General features: G+C 47.6%; 5 protein-coding genes across 5 annotated transcripts; 2 read left to right on the plus strand and 3 right to left on the minus strand.

Moving 5' to 3' along the window:
• Nucleotides 1-126: 126 nt before the first annotated feature.
• Nucleotides 127-1,904, plus strand: N7484_006516 (uncharacterized protein; the record flags this gene model as incomplete). The annotated part of the gene is made up of 4 exons (XM_057116934.1): nucleotides 127-375; nucleotides 472-966; nucleotides 1,038-1,714; nucleotides 1,772-1,904. 4 exons carry the CDS (start codon nucleotides 127-129, stop codon nucleotides 1,902-1,904), a joined length of 1,554 nt encoding a protein of 517 aa, XP_056972817.1.
• A 2,650-nt stretch (nucleotides 1,905-4,554) lies between these two features.
• On the minus strand, nucleotides 4,555-5,675 carry N7484_006517 (fumarylacetoacetate hydrolase family protein; the record flags this gene model as incomplete). Its single annotated transcript, XM_057116935.1, has 5 exons — nucleotides 4,555-4,759; nucleotides 4,813-4,909; nucleotides 4,987-5,302; nucleotides 5,358-5,596; nucleotides 5,648-5,675. 5 exons carry the CDS (start codon nucleotides 5,673-5,675, stop codon nucleotides 4,555-4,557), a joined length of 885 nt encoding a protein of 294 aa, XP_056972818.1.
• A 238-nt stretch (nucleotides 5,676-5,913) lies between these two features.
• Nucleotides 5,914-6,398, plus strand: N7484_006518 (uncharacterized protein; the record flags this gene model as incomplete). The annotated part of the gene is made up of 3 exons (XM_057116936.1): nucleotides 5,914-6,046; nucleotides 6,112-6,161; nucleotides 6,225-6,398. 3 exons carry the CDS (start codon nucleotides 5,914-5,916, stop codon nucleotides 6,396-6,398), a joined length of 357 nt encoding a protein of 118 aa, XP_056972819.1.
• A 218-nt stretch (nucleotides 6,399-6,616) lies between these two features.
• Nucleotides 6,617-10,106, minus strand: N7484_006519 (uncharacterized protein; the record flags this gene model as incomplete). The annotated part of the gene is made up of 7 exons (XM_057116937.1): nucleotides 6,617-7,206; nucleotides 7,266-7,602; nucleotides 7,836-7,875; nucleotides 8,253-8,637; nucleotides 8,698-9,282; nucleotides 9,336-9,628; nucleotides 9,886-10,106. 7 exons carry the CDS (start codon nucleotides 10,104-10,106, stop codon nucleotides 6,617-6,619), a joined length of 2,451 nt encoding a protein of 816 aa, XP_056972820.1.
• A 1,695-nt stretch (nucleotides 10,107-11,801) lies between these two features.
• N7484_006520 (uncharacterized protein) lies at nucleotides 11,802-13,810 on the minus strand (the record flags this gene model as incomplete). Its single annotated transcript, XM_057116938.1, has 6 exons — nucleotides 11,802-12,145; nucleotides 12,215-12,582; nucleotides 12,638-12,994; nucleotides 13,048-13,254; nucleotides 13,312-13,569; nucleotides 13,644-13,810. 6 exons carry the CDS (start codon nucleotides 13,808-13,810, stop codon nucleotides 11,802-11,804), a joined length of 1,701 nt encoding a protein of 566 aa, XP_056972821.1.
• Nucleotides 13,811-14,739: the final 929 nt, after the last annotated feature.

The following is a 14,739-nucleotide window of genomic DNA, read 5'->3' on the forward strand; positions in this document are numbered from 1 at the left end:
ACCCATTTCCCTATACCACGGCCTCCCCAAGATCACCCCATACTATCTAGTTCAGCAACATCTGAAGCATCCCCAGGCATCTCTACTGGGATTGTTCCCTTTTCTCCCTCGACCGGTGTCGCCACAATGACATCCTTTGAGTTACACGCAGGTTCTTCTCGGGCAGAACAGTTCGAGGAGAACCCGGGCTCTAAGACCGATATTGACCTCGTGGAGAGTGCTGGTGCTGGTCAAGCCGCCACCTACGAAGAGTCAGTGGCAGCGCGTCTTCCAAAAGCCCATCGCGATTATTTGCTCGCACGCCATGGCACATTGGAACTTGATCCAATCCCTGGCATGGGTTCAGCCGACCCGTACAATTGGCCTGAATGGAAGGTGAGTTGCATCCCTTGAAAGCCGTTCCCCCCGGAATGACCGGGGAGGGCTGGACACATGCGAAAAAGAGCCAGAAGCTAATGCAGAAACATGTAGAAATTGGCAAACCTCATCCTTGTAGCTTTCCACGCTTGCATGGGTACATTTACAGCTGCTGCCATTATTCCCGCCTATTCCGTGATCGCCGAAGAACTCGAAATTTCTCTCACCACTGCGAGTTATTTGACTTCTCTGCAGATTGCGATCTTGGGAGGTGCTCCGTTCTTCTGGAAGCCTCTTTCCAACCGCTATGGACGCCGACCGATTTTCCTTTTGTCCCTTATTTGCAGTTTAGTGTGTAACATTGGTTGTGCCAAAAGCACCACCTATGCATCGCTCGCCGCCTGCCGGGCCCTGGTGGCCTTTTTCATCTCGCCGGCCTCGGCAATTGGCAGTGCAGTGGTCATGGAGACAACCTTCAAGAAGGATCGAGCTCGTTATATGGGTATTTGGACGCTCATGATCACCCTTGGTGTACCGGTCGGACCACTCATCTTCGGATTTGTCACCTACCGGGCCGGTTATGGGTGGATTTACTGGATCCTAGCTATGGTAAGTGATCATTCCTGCGTTAGTCAGACGTATCATGTTCGCTGACTGGTACCAAAAAAAAAAATCAATAGATCAATGGTGGACAGTTCATTTTGTATCTTTTCTTTGGACCTGAAACTCGTTACCTAGGTGGCGGTATCGATCAAAGTGAGTCGAACTGGAAGCGAGAGTACTTCTCACTCCGCCGAATTGATCCGACGCCAATGACATGGTACGAATTTGTTCGTCCATTGACCATGGCCCGCCACCCGTCCATTCTCATTCCCACCTGTGCGTATGCAATGATTTTCTTGTTCGGTAGTATTTTGGCAACCGTCGAGGTGCCACAGCTGTTGCAGAGCAAGTTCGACCTGAACACCGAGCAGCTTGGCCTCCAGTTCCTAGGTGTCATTATCGGATCCTTGATCGGTGAGCAGCTTGGTGGTATCATGTCTGATCAGTGGATGACCCGTGGTGCCCGTCGCCTCGATCGCAAGCCCCAGCCGGAATACCGGTTATGGCTAAGCTACTTTGGCTTCGGTCTGACCATAATTGGTGTCATTGTCTTCTTGGTCTGTACCGAGACTTCCGCCAGCGGTCACTGGAATGTGTCACCCATCATTGGCACGGCCATTGGTGCTGTTGGCAACCAGCTAGTCACCACCGTAATGATCACTTATGCCATCGACTGTTTCCCTCAAGAGGCCGCCAGCATTGGTGTGTTCATCACCTTTGTGCGCCAAACATGGGGTTTCATCGGACCATTCTGGTGAGTTTCCTCCATACATGTCCCTTTCCATCCTGCATTGTACTAATTCCCACCCAGGTTCCCATCCATGTTCGAGAATGTTGGAGTAGCACCCGCCGCTGGAATTGCTTGCGCAATGATCGTTGTCGTTAGTGTAATTCCGACCATTTTCTTGCACATTCGTGGAAGGAAGATGCGTCACGAAGAGTAGATCGGCGAAGATGACACCTCGTTGGGCTTTCCGTTTTTTCTCGTTTTGATAACATGATGGTCACCTCTCAGTTGATTTTGCGAGTATGTTTTGATGAGTTAGGTATAAACATAGAATTGGCATTGGGACGCCTTAGATTGGATGGACTCGGCTTGGAAGGATATTTTTCGTGACCTATGCCTGTATATAGATAGATGCATGAGCAAGCAATATCCAAACTTTCAACTGAATGAATAGATTTTCAATATGAACCTTGAAACCCGATGGATTGTCCCATCTTTTTGTCAAAGACTGAGCCCCGTTCACTGAGGCATAGATCTGTTCAGGAGTGTAGGTATAGACCAACGAAGGCCTCAGAAAACAGCTCGGAAGAAGTAGTCGTCCATTCCACTGGCAGCACCCCTGAACGGAAAGGAAAGGAGGGAACAATTACATCAAAAAGAAAGAACTGAATGGGATAAAAAAAAAGAAAAACACTCAGTAGCACCATGAAAGCTACTGCATAAACAAAAAGCCGCAGTCAGTCTTAACATGTAGGCCGACCGGGACAGGCCGGTGCTCCATCCCGAAAATGGCCCGTAGCGCCAATGAAACCATCGGCCCCTGACCTAGGCCCTCCATCATGCGATTGTCGGCTTCCAACTTCGGAGCTATTCATTCTGTTTTCTCCCGGGCATCACTGCCGTTATTAGAATCGTTGAGCTCTATAATGTAATTTACTCCACACTCTTAATCACCGACGGCAATTAAGGATACCTAAAGGCAGCAGGTATACGGATACTGAAAACCACCGGTATGCCGAAAAAGCCCACCCAAAATTAAAATGACTCAAGGTCACATTGCATCTGAGTGATTTAGTACCCATTTTCCGCTTTTACATACTGATAGGCAGACCATATTCCTAAAAAGCTCGAACTAACAGCGACCGTTCCTGTTGGTTTGCTCTTGGGGTTGCTTCGAATCATGCAGCCAAGATGCCGAGCATGGGCCGAAGATGCAGCGGGTGTGACTTATTCCGCGGGCGGGGAATGTTATAACCACTCGTTCCGAGCTTGATTGCTGGAAAGATCCCGTATTTTCATGTTGACGACTTCGATATACTATGGCTTGCTTACTTGCTAAACGGCTCTTGGACCTATATTGTGCAGTTCTGGTTAGCTTCAAAATTAAAAGCCCTATATTTAGTGGACGGGAAATTGTGACCGGCCCAAATGCTTGAAATAAAACCCGCGGATGTGGTCAATGGCAAATTCGGAATCTATAGCTCCATTTGAGATGATATGCTGCGATGAACAGCCTTAGAATCCCTGGTGAAACCTTGGAAGCCCTACGTACGCTAAAGACGGTGCCCAAAATATATCCTTGGTTATCCATCCCGGTGGGCATGGTTCGAAGCAATAATCAGATAGGCACATTTGTGTATTAACATTCCAATGAGCAGTGTTCAATGAATGGACTCGCCAAATAGGTCATGTAGCTTTAAATATACGATTTTATGTAAGAGCTGTTAACGAATCAGCTACCCACTTTTCAGCATAACAGGTGACGGCCTCGGGAAGAGCCTTGCAGCCTTTTACCTGAAAGGTGGGGCTCTCCACTCTTATAGACAGGGAGGCAACACTCGCATGTACCTATATTTAGTATTAAGAATATGGATGGACCAGCTTTGCGGTGATCTACCATCTCTTTACGATAGCTCTTGATCGAATGGCACTCAGGGTTGAGAATGGAACACTGATTTGCAATAATTTGCTTTTTCCCTGTCTGTATTCTATCAAGCAATTTTAGGTCACTAGATTATCGAATCCGACGTGTTACTTTCCAGATCGAAGACCAAAAAGAACGACGATGCCGTTTCAGACTACGGAGGTCTTGAGCCACCATCCTCTTCCGCAAAGTTCCAATGGCTATAGACCGAGCTGCAGGAGGCATAGAAAAGTATCGCAAGGCTGTATACTCACACAAAATATTAGTATTCAAATTTGCAAGTACAAGGGGTGAATGAAGATCACTTCTATATAGAATCTTGGTTCATAGTAAGTACAAAAAGGTGCTATGTTCCTCATTGCTCTTAAGTACTACATGATTATATTATAAGCTGTGGGTGTGGGTGTGGAAGAGTCTCTACAATAGTGTCCTTTAACCCAAATTTGCGTCCCAATAAGCTATGACATATTTGCGAAATAAGTTATACCCGGAGGATCAACATCCCCGCATCCAAGACGCGGAGTGCAGGCTGAACGTCGGTGGTTGTGATTTATTCCGGTGCGGAAGAAATCATATCCCACAACCATTTTTGTGATTGGAAGACCGACTTATAAGAATGGCACCGATGAAGTCGGTGACTAAGTTACTTACCAGTTGACTTAATTGACTCAGTTGGATTTAAAATTAGCTAATGCTGATGATCAGTTGCAGCTGATCCATATGCAAGATGGAAGTACGTTAGTAGGTGGCCATTTCCAGTGATCTACATGCATACCTACTGCATATACCGTTGTGTGCTGACAGGTGTCAGAACTCTATGTCTGTTCTAGAAGTCTCATGTGCATATTTTAGGTATCTACCTGCATATAGATATATACAATGCCAAGGTTATTCCTCCTCGGGTCATTTTCTCATAAATATTTATTTATAGAGTCGTCATTGATCACTGGTGCTCGATCTTGTTGATCAAGGTGCCAACGTGAGGAAGCAGCTCGACGGCGAAGTCATCGCCAGCCTTAATGAACTGCTTAGGGTTCTTGGCAGCACCGACGCCGGGAGGAGTGCCAGTCAGAATGATGGTGCCCGCACGCAGAGTAGTGCCTTGGCTAAGGAAGGCGATAAGCTGGGGAACGGTGAAGATCAAATCACTATGACTGTATTTAGCTTTTGTACTTGATGGGTTAGATTTGTAAATACGTACGTGAGAGGGCAGTCTTGCATGACATCTCCGTTTTTGAGGCCGCGAATGTGCAGCTTGCTAACATCGGGGATAAGCTTGGAGGAGACGAGAGTGGGTCCTGATTGTGAGGTTAGCATAAGATCTTCTATAGTCTCTAAACGTAACGAGGAGGACTAAGTAAGGGGATCATCATACCAATGGGACATGAGCCATCGAAGCCCTTGGAGAAACACCACTGGCTCTGGTTCATCTGGTAAGTACGGCTGGAAACATCGTTGGCAGCAGTGTAGCCGAGAACGTAGTCAAGGGCCTCAGACTCAGGCACATCCTTCGCGTCACGGCCAATGACAATAACCATCTCAGACTCGTAATCACCAGTGTTGTCGGTCTGTGTGATCTTGGGCAGAATAGTAGGAGCGGGATAAGGATCCGCCAGAGCAGCAGAAGGCTTGATGAACAGAGTAGGCACATCTGGGATAGGCAAGGACATCTCCTTAGCGTGCGAAGTATACTATCCGCCATGTTAGAATGCAATCTTTCGCAGTGACTTTTCAGGAAACACTTACGTTCAGGCCCACGCAGCGGATAGATCCAACCTCTTGCTCTGCGAGGGGGGAGAGCAGACGCTCAATAACCTCAGTGGCGGTAGTGACTGTACCAGGGCTCAAAACAGACGTGCCGGTGAAAGGGCGCACGGAGACTTCCTGGCCCTTGTACAGAGCCAAACCCACATCGAGCTCAGCGTCAACAGGCTCTCCGATGAGAACCTTGGAGGGGTCCGACTTGGGAACGAAGCGCACAAGGCCTGGGAGGGTCAGTTTCAACCGTCAATGCCATGGAAACAGATTTGACTCACGCGAGAAGGTAGATGCAATGTCAGACATGGTGGAAAAATGTGTAGGAATGTAGAATTGCTGAGGGGAAGTTACAACAGGAAGCTTGCGACTCTTGTACTCGCTCTTATCGGGCCGATAAAGCGGAGTAAATCTAAGCCGCCTGGATAAGCCGGACCAAAATGTGGGGAGCCGGTGGCAACGAGGGGTGAGACGCGAATGGAATAAATACCCCGCGATATCACAATTTGAAAGTCCTTCTTTTATTCCGTATCGAAACTCATACACAATGTCTGCTCCCAAGGGTCCCTTCCGTCTCGTGACCGTCAACACTGCCCCCGAGCGCGCCAAGCGTCTCATCGGCCGCGTCGCCGATATCCTCAAGGACCGCTACGAGATTATTCACGTTGACAACTGCGACTGTGAGTACGATGCCAATTCTACACAAGTCAATTGGAATTCTTTTAACTGACTTTACATTCCCTAGCTATCGATCAGGTCGAGGCCAAGGTCAAGGAGCACCAGCCCAACGTTCTGGTACGTTCCAGATTCCCCGGGTTATCCGAGAAATTTCGGCAGCTTACATTGGTTTCCCTATAGTTCAGCGCTTCCATGTGGACCGACGAGCAGGCCAAGCAGATCCACGAGATTGCCAGGTCCATTGTCCCCGATATCAAGCTCCACGCCATCCCCGAAGGCCTACAGGTCAAGTACGGCCCCGACGCTATCGTCGATTACCTTGTCGAGAAGGTCCCTGTGCTGCTGGACAGCTAGATCATGATCGCATGAATTTCATGTATATATTTCTGCGCAATGAAACTGTAGCATTTTTCATAACGCAATCGCTTTGTAAATTCTCTTTGCGGATGAGCCGGTGTTGCTGTCTAGCCACAATCTCCCCACGTCCCACATCTGCGCCGAGCCGATATCGGGACTCCCCCACATTCCTAGATGCGCAACACAAGTGTAGGAGGTAGGTCTGTTGATGTATCTTACTCCCAAGGATCAGTCTTTGAACGCTCAAACGCAATCTTGGTCGCTTCATCAATATCTTCTGTTGGCAAGTCCAGCAATGAATTCAAAGTTCCCTTTTGTTCGATATTCCCCGCACCGTCCTGATAGAAGACACGAGTATAAAGCATCTTGGCAAATCCAATCCGACTGCCCTCCTTCATTTCTTCGAGGCCTTTCGCCCATCGCTCAACCGCTGGTTCCTTCGAAATAGTCCAATCCGATTCTTTGGTTCCAGTGACACGAAGAGCAGATTCCAACATGTCTTTCTGGCTAACTGTGAAGGATTTAATGTATACGACTTGATTCTTGAAGTTCTCGAGACATGCGTTCTGGTTCGAACCCTCAGGTTTGATAGGCAGGCTGAGCAGAGCGGCAACCGCGCGGCCAACCTGGGGCCAAGTGGAGGTGGTAATCTTTGTCTCGCCGTCGTCGAAGAAAGTTGCCGTGTGATTGATCAGATCAATTCCGAAGGCGGATGGAATGGCAAGACTCCATTCGTACCAGAAGCCAGTGGACACACTGATAAAGTTGCATTGGCCGAGCTCCAGAATAGCCTTCCGAAGGGCAGCTGATATCAAGGCAAACATTAGCATGATTCTTTGGTCATTTAATTCCCAGGCCAGTTACCCTTGGGCTTGAATATCATTATATCATCGTTCATGGCTTCGTTCGTTGTATCGGGAGACCAGTCGTTCGGCAGTACCCATTTCACGCCGGCCTCGCCCGCAGCCTTGATGAGCTGCAGCTCAGTCCCTTGTGGGGCCTGACCATTTAGGGTAATTACTAAAGCATCCTGGCCGTTGAGTGCTTCCACAATTGTCTCGGGCTTGCTGTAGTCAATTTCCTTGGGTATGACACCAGCTGGGAGCGTTTTCAGGCTTCCGGATCGTGCCAGGGCTGTAATGGTGTGTTTTCCTGTCTTAAGGAGGGCATCGGTCATGAAGCGGGCACTATTACCCGTAGCCTAAACACATTGATCAGTATGCGATTGACGAAAGGGAAATGATGGACCATAAACTCTATATATCGAGTATTTTCAGGTTACTTGGGGTAGTTGGGAGGGGTAGTTGGGAGAGTACAGGCGAGTGTGAGAGGAGAGAGAAGACATATGAGGGTGGGATATGAGTAAATAGGCGATAGAGATGATTGTTGGATGCCATCTCATCAGAGCACATTGAAAAAAAGAGTATAACATACCCCAACGATCGCGACCTTCGTGATGTAGTTCGACATTATCCTGGAAATTATGCTTGCTGCCTCGAGAACCTCAGTAGGAAAGAGAAGTCTTTCTCAGCCACAGAAATAAAACTGGGATTGATATTTTGCTAGAAGTTAAGATAGGTATTTATAGCTTGAGGTTCAGGGTCTGAGCCAAGACTTGACTCCGTCAGTAGACGGACTTAAGGGGCGGACATAACCCCAACCATCAACGCTCAGCGCGGAATTAAAAACGATCGCCCCGAATCTATCTTGTGACAATTGAAGATGCCATTCCTCGGCGCGAATGAAAGTATGTGTATCGTTAAGTACAAATTGTCTTCTCATGGGTGAAGGATCATAATCAACTGTCTCACCATTCGAATTCCTAGAGTATGATCTTAGAAGTGTCCTCACATAAAGAGCACAGCAGCAAAACTCACCTCAGTGTGCAGCGTAATTGGTGGACCATTATCGAAGACTTTCTGGAATGATACTTCTCGCGTTTCCTCGAGAAGTTTAATTGGCCCACAAGCCCCTACTCCAACTTGACATTGCGGAAGGCACCGAGATATTCTGTTCGCAACCAAATCCGCTATGTTGGGCCTTCCTCTCCGGATGAGAGACATATATTCAAATGAGCCCATGGTCTCCTGCTTGCCGTTCTTGATGTCACCGACCGGTACTGTTGGCCCACTGGAACTATCGTCGGTCGTATCGTCCTGCGACACGTGGATGAACATATTGACAAACTGACTATCTTGGAGTTCTCTCAGCTCATCCTGAAACCACTTGAGGGAACCTATGCTAAAATTCTAGTCAAATGCCCCACAAGGCTCGCACTGTCATCAAGTTAACTTACTCGTATATCTCACGGTCCAAATAAAATCAATCGACTTGGTCATATTTGCTGCCGCACATTGCCTTATCAAATCGACCGCAATAGCAAAATTGAAGGAAGCACCACTGCCACCCGCAACAAGGATGATTTTCTCAAAGTCCATGAAGTTAGGAACCTGTCCATATTCTCCGTCCACAGAGCATCGCACAACACAAGCGGGCCGCTCGTGAGCAAGTTTGTAGAGATCATGAGTATACCCATCATATTGACGAATTAGAAACCCAACAGGGTCTGTAGAGATCATCGTGAACGGGTGAGTCTCCAAAATTTGGACGGATGGCATCCACAAGAAAGCATGAGAACCAGGACTACAACTCATTCCGCGCCGAAGCCTGACTCGGACAGCCCCGTCTTGCATCGGGATAAGAGTAGCGTTGTTGCCGAAGAAGTTACAAGCAAGTTTAAAAGGCCGTAGGAATCGATCGGAAACCCACATGCACGCTATAAAGATAATAATACCCAGCGTGGATGTCGCAAGGTCCGGTCGATGCATTCCGACAAGAATGACAATAACTATGAAAATTACGACATGTATAATATAAAATGCTGTAGAGGACGATCAGATATGGTGGCTGTCGCTCATGACCGCAGGGGCTTACCTTCGTAATACCGGCGGGCAAACCAGCTAATAGTGGACAACCCGATGATCACCATCAATAGTCCAGCAAGTGCACCACTGAGATCCTCTCTTTCCCTGATCAGCATCAAATATCCAGTCTCGGCCCCCTCTTTCAGGTAGAGTATACCATGCACGACACTGCTGACTATACAAGTGTACCCGGTGATTTTGTGGAGGGGGCGGAGCTTCTCGTAGGATTGACCAGATAAGGGCGCGAGAGGCGTATTACGGAGGGCAAGGAATACCAGCAACACAAAGTTTGCCACAGAGATCCTGATCAAATGTTAATAAAGTGTAAGGTGAGGGTCGGAATGAAGTTGACATGCCAGCCCATGCGTTTAGCGACCTATAAGCAAAGTTAGATAATTATTACTGAAGTTTCAAGTTTGAACGAACCTCTCCTAAATCTGTCAACTCAAGTCTTGTCAATACCAGTATCAAATCGATGGCCCAGTATGTCAAATAAAGGAGCCATCTGTTCAGAGACTTTCCCAACACGACAGCATTCAAACCTCATCGTACAGCCCTACATGCTGTCAGTTCTGCTCGTTCCCGGTTTTTTCAAGACTTGCCTATGAGTTCTTATCGTTAGGACCAATAGCTTCCCGGGCTCTTTTGGTCCATATTTTCTGAATGCCACATTGCCCCAATGAGAGACAATGAACAAGACCATAAATGACCCCATGGAAACGGCAAAATATTTATCTGTCCATACATTGTTTGTGTGACTGATAGCCTCCGTAGCCTCCATATCGGGGGATAAAATCAGGTGAACGGTCGAATGATGAATCAATGAGATCAATGAAGGAAACGAAGGAAATGAAGGAAATGAAGGAAATGAAGGAAACAAAAAGACAGAATTTCTGAAGAACTCGTGCTGATCAGAACCAAGGGGATGCCATTTTTTATTTATCACCAACCGTTGTGGGTACAACACATAACACACGGATGGAACTCATAAACAGGAAAAGACACAATACGCCCCCGTTAATCAAAGTAATTGGGTCACTTGCACTACCCAGCAGCGACCAGTGTGACAAACAAAAAAGGGACATCTTCGCCTGAGCATATTCGCAGTGCAAAGAAGTGGAGAAGCATGATGCCAATCTAATCTGATAATGGAACTAAAGTTCGCACTAACCACCTTGTGCCGCGTAGCGCGGAAAGATCAACCCGATGAACACCAACCTGCCTTGTTAGAAAAGAAGACCCGGAACTAAGCAACTGGAGCGTGACTCTTTGCCTAATATGGCCCACATTTATACGGGCCCGCGAGACGTTTCCCAGGTACGAGGTCAGCGAGGCTCCAGGTCTTATGGGATGCGCGGTGGAGTATCCTAGTGGAAAAGAAAAATCTGATTGCTACACCAATTTGAAATTTGGCCCCCAATGGGTATCTCCAGGTCGAAGAAAGTCCCCGCAACTGTGTGGAGGGTGCCGAGGGCCCACGGGTGGTGGGTGGCCAGATTGATATTCATTTTCCGTGTTAAAAGCACAACCTTGGAAATTGGAAGTTGTGCATGACGATCTCTCTCATTGCATCATTTCAAGTTCCAGAATACAAAGCTATTTCCTAGCATATGATAATCGCTCGGAAAGAAAAAAGAAAAGCAAATACGGGATTGGCCGGAGATTTCGAGTGATCGGGCATCAGATAACTGAAAGAAACCGGATCCCTAACTTTTGAAACATAGCCACCACCCCACCGAGACCAATTTGATTCTTCTATACGATACAGCCGCCTTTTGCGAACGCTTTCTAGGGTTAATCTCACATTGAAATGCTCAACCACGGTTGGGATTGCACTTGAACCTTTTCAATCTGCCAAGGCGTGCTGACTCTGACTTTTATTGTAACAAGCTCTGCTTGGCACAGGGCCTGAGCGGTGTTTATCAGAGCTGAGGAAAGGTTTCCGTCGGCCTGTTACTTACTGTTACTTGGATGGAAACTTCGATCCGTGTTTGTGGAACAGATACCCAATTGCCGAGGTCCAATTGCCGGGAGGGTGCAATTTGGTCTGCGTTTACTGACGGACGGGAGCAGAAAGGGAAGCCGTTGAAGTCCCACCGCGAAGGACAGATACCATGAAGATAGCAATGCACGAACAGAATCTTTGGTATTATTATATGCTTGGGCCGATTGAAGGGGCCAGTGTCCAGCTGCAGACACAAAGGGAGTGATATCGAAATTCGGAGGGGCTGATCTCTGCCCATGGGGATGTGCATGTTCATCAAACGACGGACCCACAAGAAGAGAAGGATCAGCCATTTCTCGGAGGCTATCGGGAAAGAAGCAGAAGTATGGCATCAGAGGTCGGTTTAAAGACGCATAAATAAATGAAAATTTTTTTATTGCAATGTGGCGGTCTAGGGTAGTCCCTGGAAAAACAAAAACGCTGATGAATCCCTTGCCTGAACGCCTGTAAATGATATAAATCGGTCATTTATTATCCCGAGCTGCTAGCCGAGGATACCTTCTCCTTGTCTGCTGCAAGTTGTCTTCCAGGTTTGATCAAGAGTAGAACTGCCGGCAATTGAGCGGCTGCGAAACCAATCATGACTATCAATTGGGTACGATAACTCTCAGCAAAAACACTCTTTACCTCATCCTGCAGATGTGGAGACAAGCTTTTCACAGTTGTCACGTTCTCCAGGAATAGATGGAGTTCATGTGATGTCAGAAGACCTTTCAAATGATGCGCAAGGCGGCCGTTTAGGATGTTGGATGCAATGGCGAGGCCAATGGCACCGCCAAGGAAGCGAAGTTGGACGATAGTGCCAGTGGCAATTGCTGCGAACAATATTTTAGTAAGTCTATTCCTAATGTCTCATTCCTGTCAGTCGTCCAAGTGACACGTACCGAGATCTCTGTCTTCGACAATATAAGGTGTTGATAGAAGCAATACACCTAGTGTAATACCAATGCCGGCGCCAGCAATAATCTCATACCCAATGTCCGTCGCATGGAAACCCCTCGACCGGGTAATTGTAGATAGAAGCCCAACACCGACGGTGTGGATGATGCATCCCACTAGTAGGGAATAAAAGAATGGAATGCGCCCCTTGGAGCTAGCGACATTGACGATAGCGGCTGCAACAGCCGCAACGGCGGAATATGCAATCAGAATGACACCGGATTCGAGAGGTGACTTCCCCAGAAGAATTTGTGCTTGCTGTGGAACATAAACCAGAACGACATTCCACGGTGCACCGGTGACAAATGAGGACCTGGGTCATTTGTCAGGACATGATATGGCATTGAGTTTAGCAAATGCGGACTTACAGTAGAATGCCCATCCATGGGCGGTCACAGAGCCACCTTATCGGAAAAATCGGGTCTGCACCAGATACACTGGATAGGTACCACTCCCATACAAAGAAGGCAATCCAAGAGACGCCCGTCAGGACGAGAAGAGCTATTGAAGCTCTCGAGTCCCACGAAAAAGCAAGATTGGCTTCATTCAAGACCGTCACGATCAAGAATGAGCCAGCGATCATCAGAAATGAACCCACAAAATCTAAGTTGGCAAAGGATCGATACGATGCCCGCGTTCGGAATGAAGGAGTGTGTTGGTCAAGACCGAAGTGTTTCGGCATCGCGACCATGATAATAAGGATTGCAATTGCGCACAAAGGAGCGCTGATTCTAGTTAGCAAATTAATTAACCATATAAACGTAATCATTCCACATACTTTATGAGAAATACCCATCGCCAGGCTGCGTGCTGTGCTAGGACTCCTCCGATGATAGGTCCGAGTAAAGCTGCAACCGCTATGCAGAATGACATGACACCGCTGTATGTCGGAAGTTTCGTTTTTGGGGCAATTTCATACATGCAAAGAATAGCCAGGGCATATGCACCAGCGCCTCCTATCCCCTGCAGTGCACGAAATATGATGCTATACCGAAGAGTTAGATCCATCCGCGTATCGAAGTCCAGGCATTGTATATCTCACAGTTGATTGACTGTCTGAGCGCACCCGCATCCAATTGAGAATGCAAGCAGGATGAGAAGAGACGCAATAGTCGCTAACTTTCGCCCAATTATATCGCTGATTTTGGTCCATATCGCCATAAACCCTGTGTAGGTGGCCAGGTATCCTGTGATAATCCAACTTCGTTTTTCAAATCCATTCAGGCTATCGGTGATATCGGTAAGGGACGAGCTAACAATCGTGACGTCTAAGTTGGAAAGAAAGAACCCAATCAAGAGGCTGCCATATTAACATAAGTAAGCATGTCTGTCACTCAACAACCCAGATTCAACCCCCTATAAGCAAATACCTACCCAAAGGTAGTGAGGCCGAGTCTCCATCCCGTGGGGTAAACAATCTCACTCCCTGGTGAAAGAGATCTCTGTGCCGACCCCTTTTCCGCATTCTCCCTACCTCGACTCGAGGGCCCATACTGCTTTTTCTTCGAAATCGGCTCCGCAAACTGAATTCGGTTAGCCATGGTCGCTATACAGATCTCTCAACGATCCTGGTCTCTTCAAGGGTAAAGGAGTGGTGTAGCAACCATGGTCGCTGGAAAAGAAAAGAAGGAAAATTTCGAAAGTGACCACTCACTGCGTATGACCGAGCCCCGCGTATATTTACCCCAGGGGCTTCATGTGGAACGCGGGCGACGCGCGATGACAGAATGTGGAATCTGTATGCCAAGGCAGTGATCGTCGCTGATCATTGAAGCTAGCGCTTGGATTGAATGTCTTGGCGCAAATCCGTCTTGGAGGCTAGACCTTTTTCTGGGGTCTCCGCGTCCCCAAAATTGAAAAGCTCAGCCTCTTATCGCCTTCTTAGTGGAGTATCGTTGCTGCTATTTGCGCCCCTTATCTTCTTCGGGCTGGGGAAATGGGGAGAAAAGGGGGTGCGTCATTCCTTCAACCAAGGGGACTTAAGACATTTCCAACAATGGCTTTGCGCGCTTTTTTAGCGATTGACTGAGCCAGCTTCCTCCTTGCTCTTGGCGATTTTACCCCTGTGTCAAGAGATAAGGCGTGAGCTTGATTTCATTATTCATGTCGTCAAGTAAGGGCTATGCTTTGGCATTAGCCGTTTTGGGTAATACGTTGCCTCCACAGCGTTGTTACATCAATAATGGTAGCGCTTAAAGATTAGCTTGCCTAATCTTTACTGCCTAATCTGTACCGGGTAAAGAGAAAGCCGGAGAATTCAATTTTCAAGCCAGTCATACGGAGTGCACTATTGAAATCTGCCGGGAGCATCGAAATCCCCATGCGCGCCGTTTGACATAAAAAGTGGATACCCGCGTATCATCCCTTTCACCATCCAGCATGACAGGAAACACCGTGTATGATGGCATTTGGCTGTGACGTCTTCGTTTGATGAAAAAACAAGGTTTTCTCTACCTATTCAAAAAATAAC

The sequence above is a fragment of the Penicillium longicatenatum genome, assembly GCF_028827895.1.
Source record: "Penicillium longicatenatum strain IBT 33135 chromosome Unknown contig_3_segment0_segment0, whole genome shotgun sequence".
Taxonomy (NCBI): domain Eukaryota; kingdom Fungi; phylum Ascomycota; class Eurotiomycetes; order Eurotiales; family Aspergillaceae; genus Penicillium; species Penicillium longicatenatum.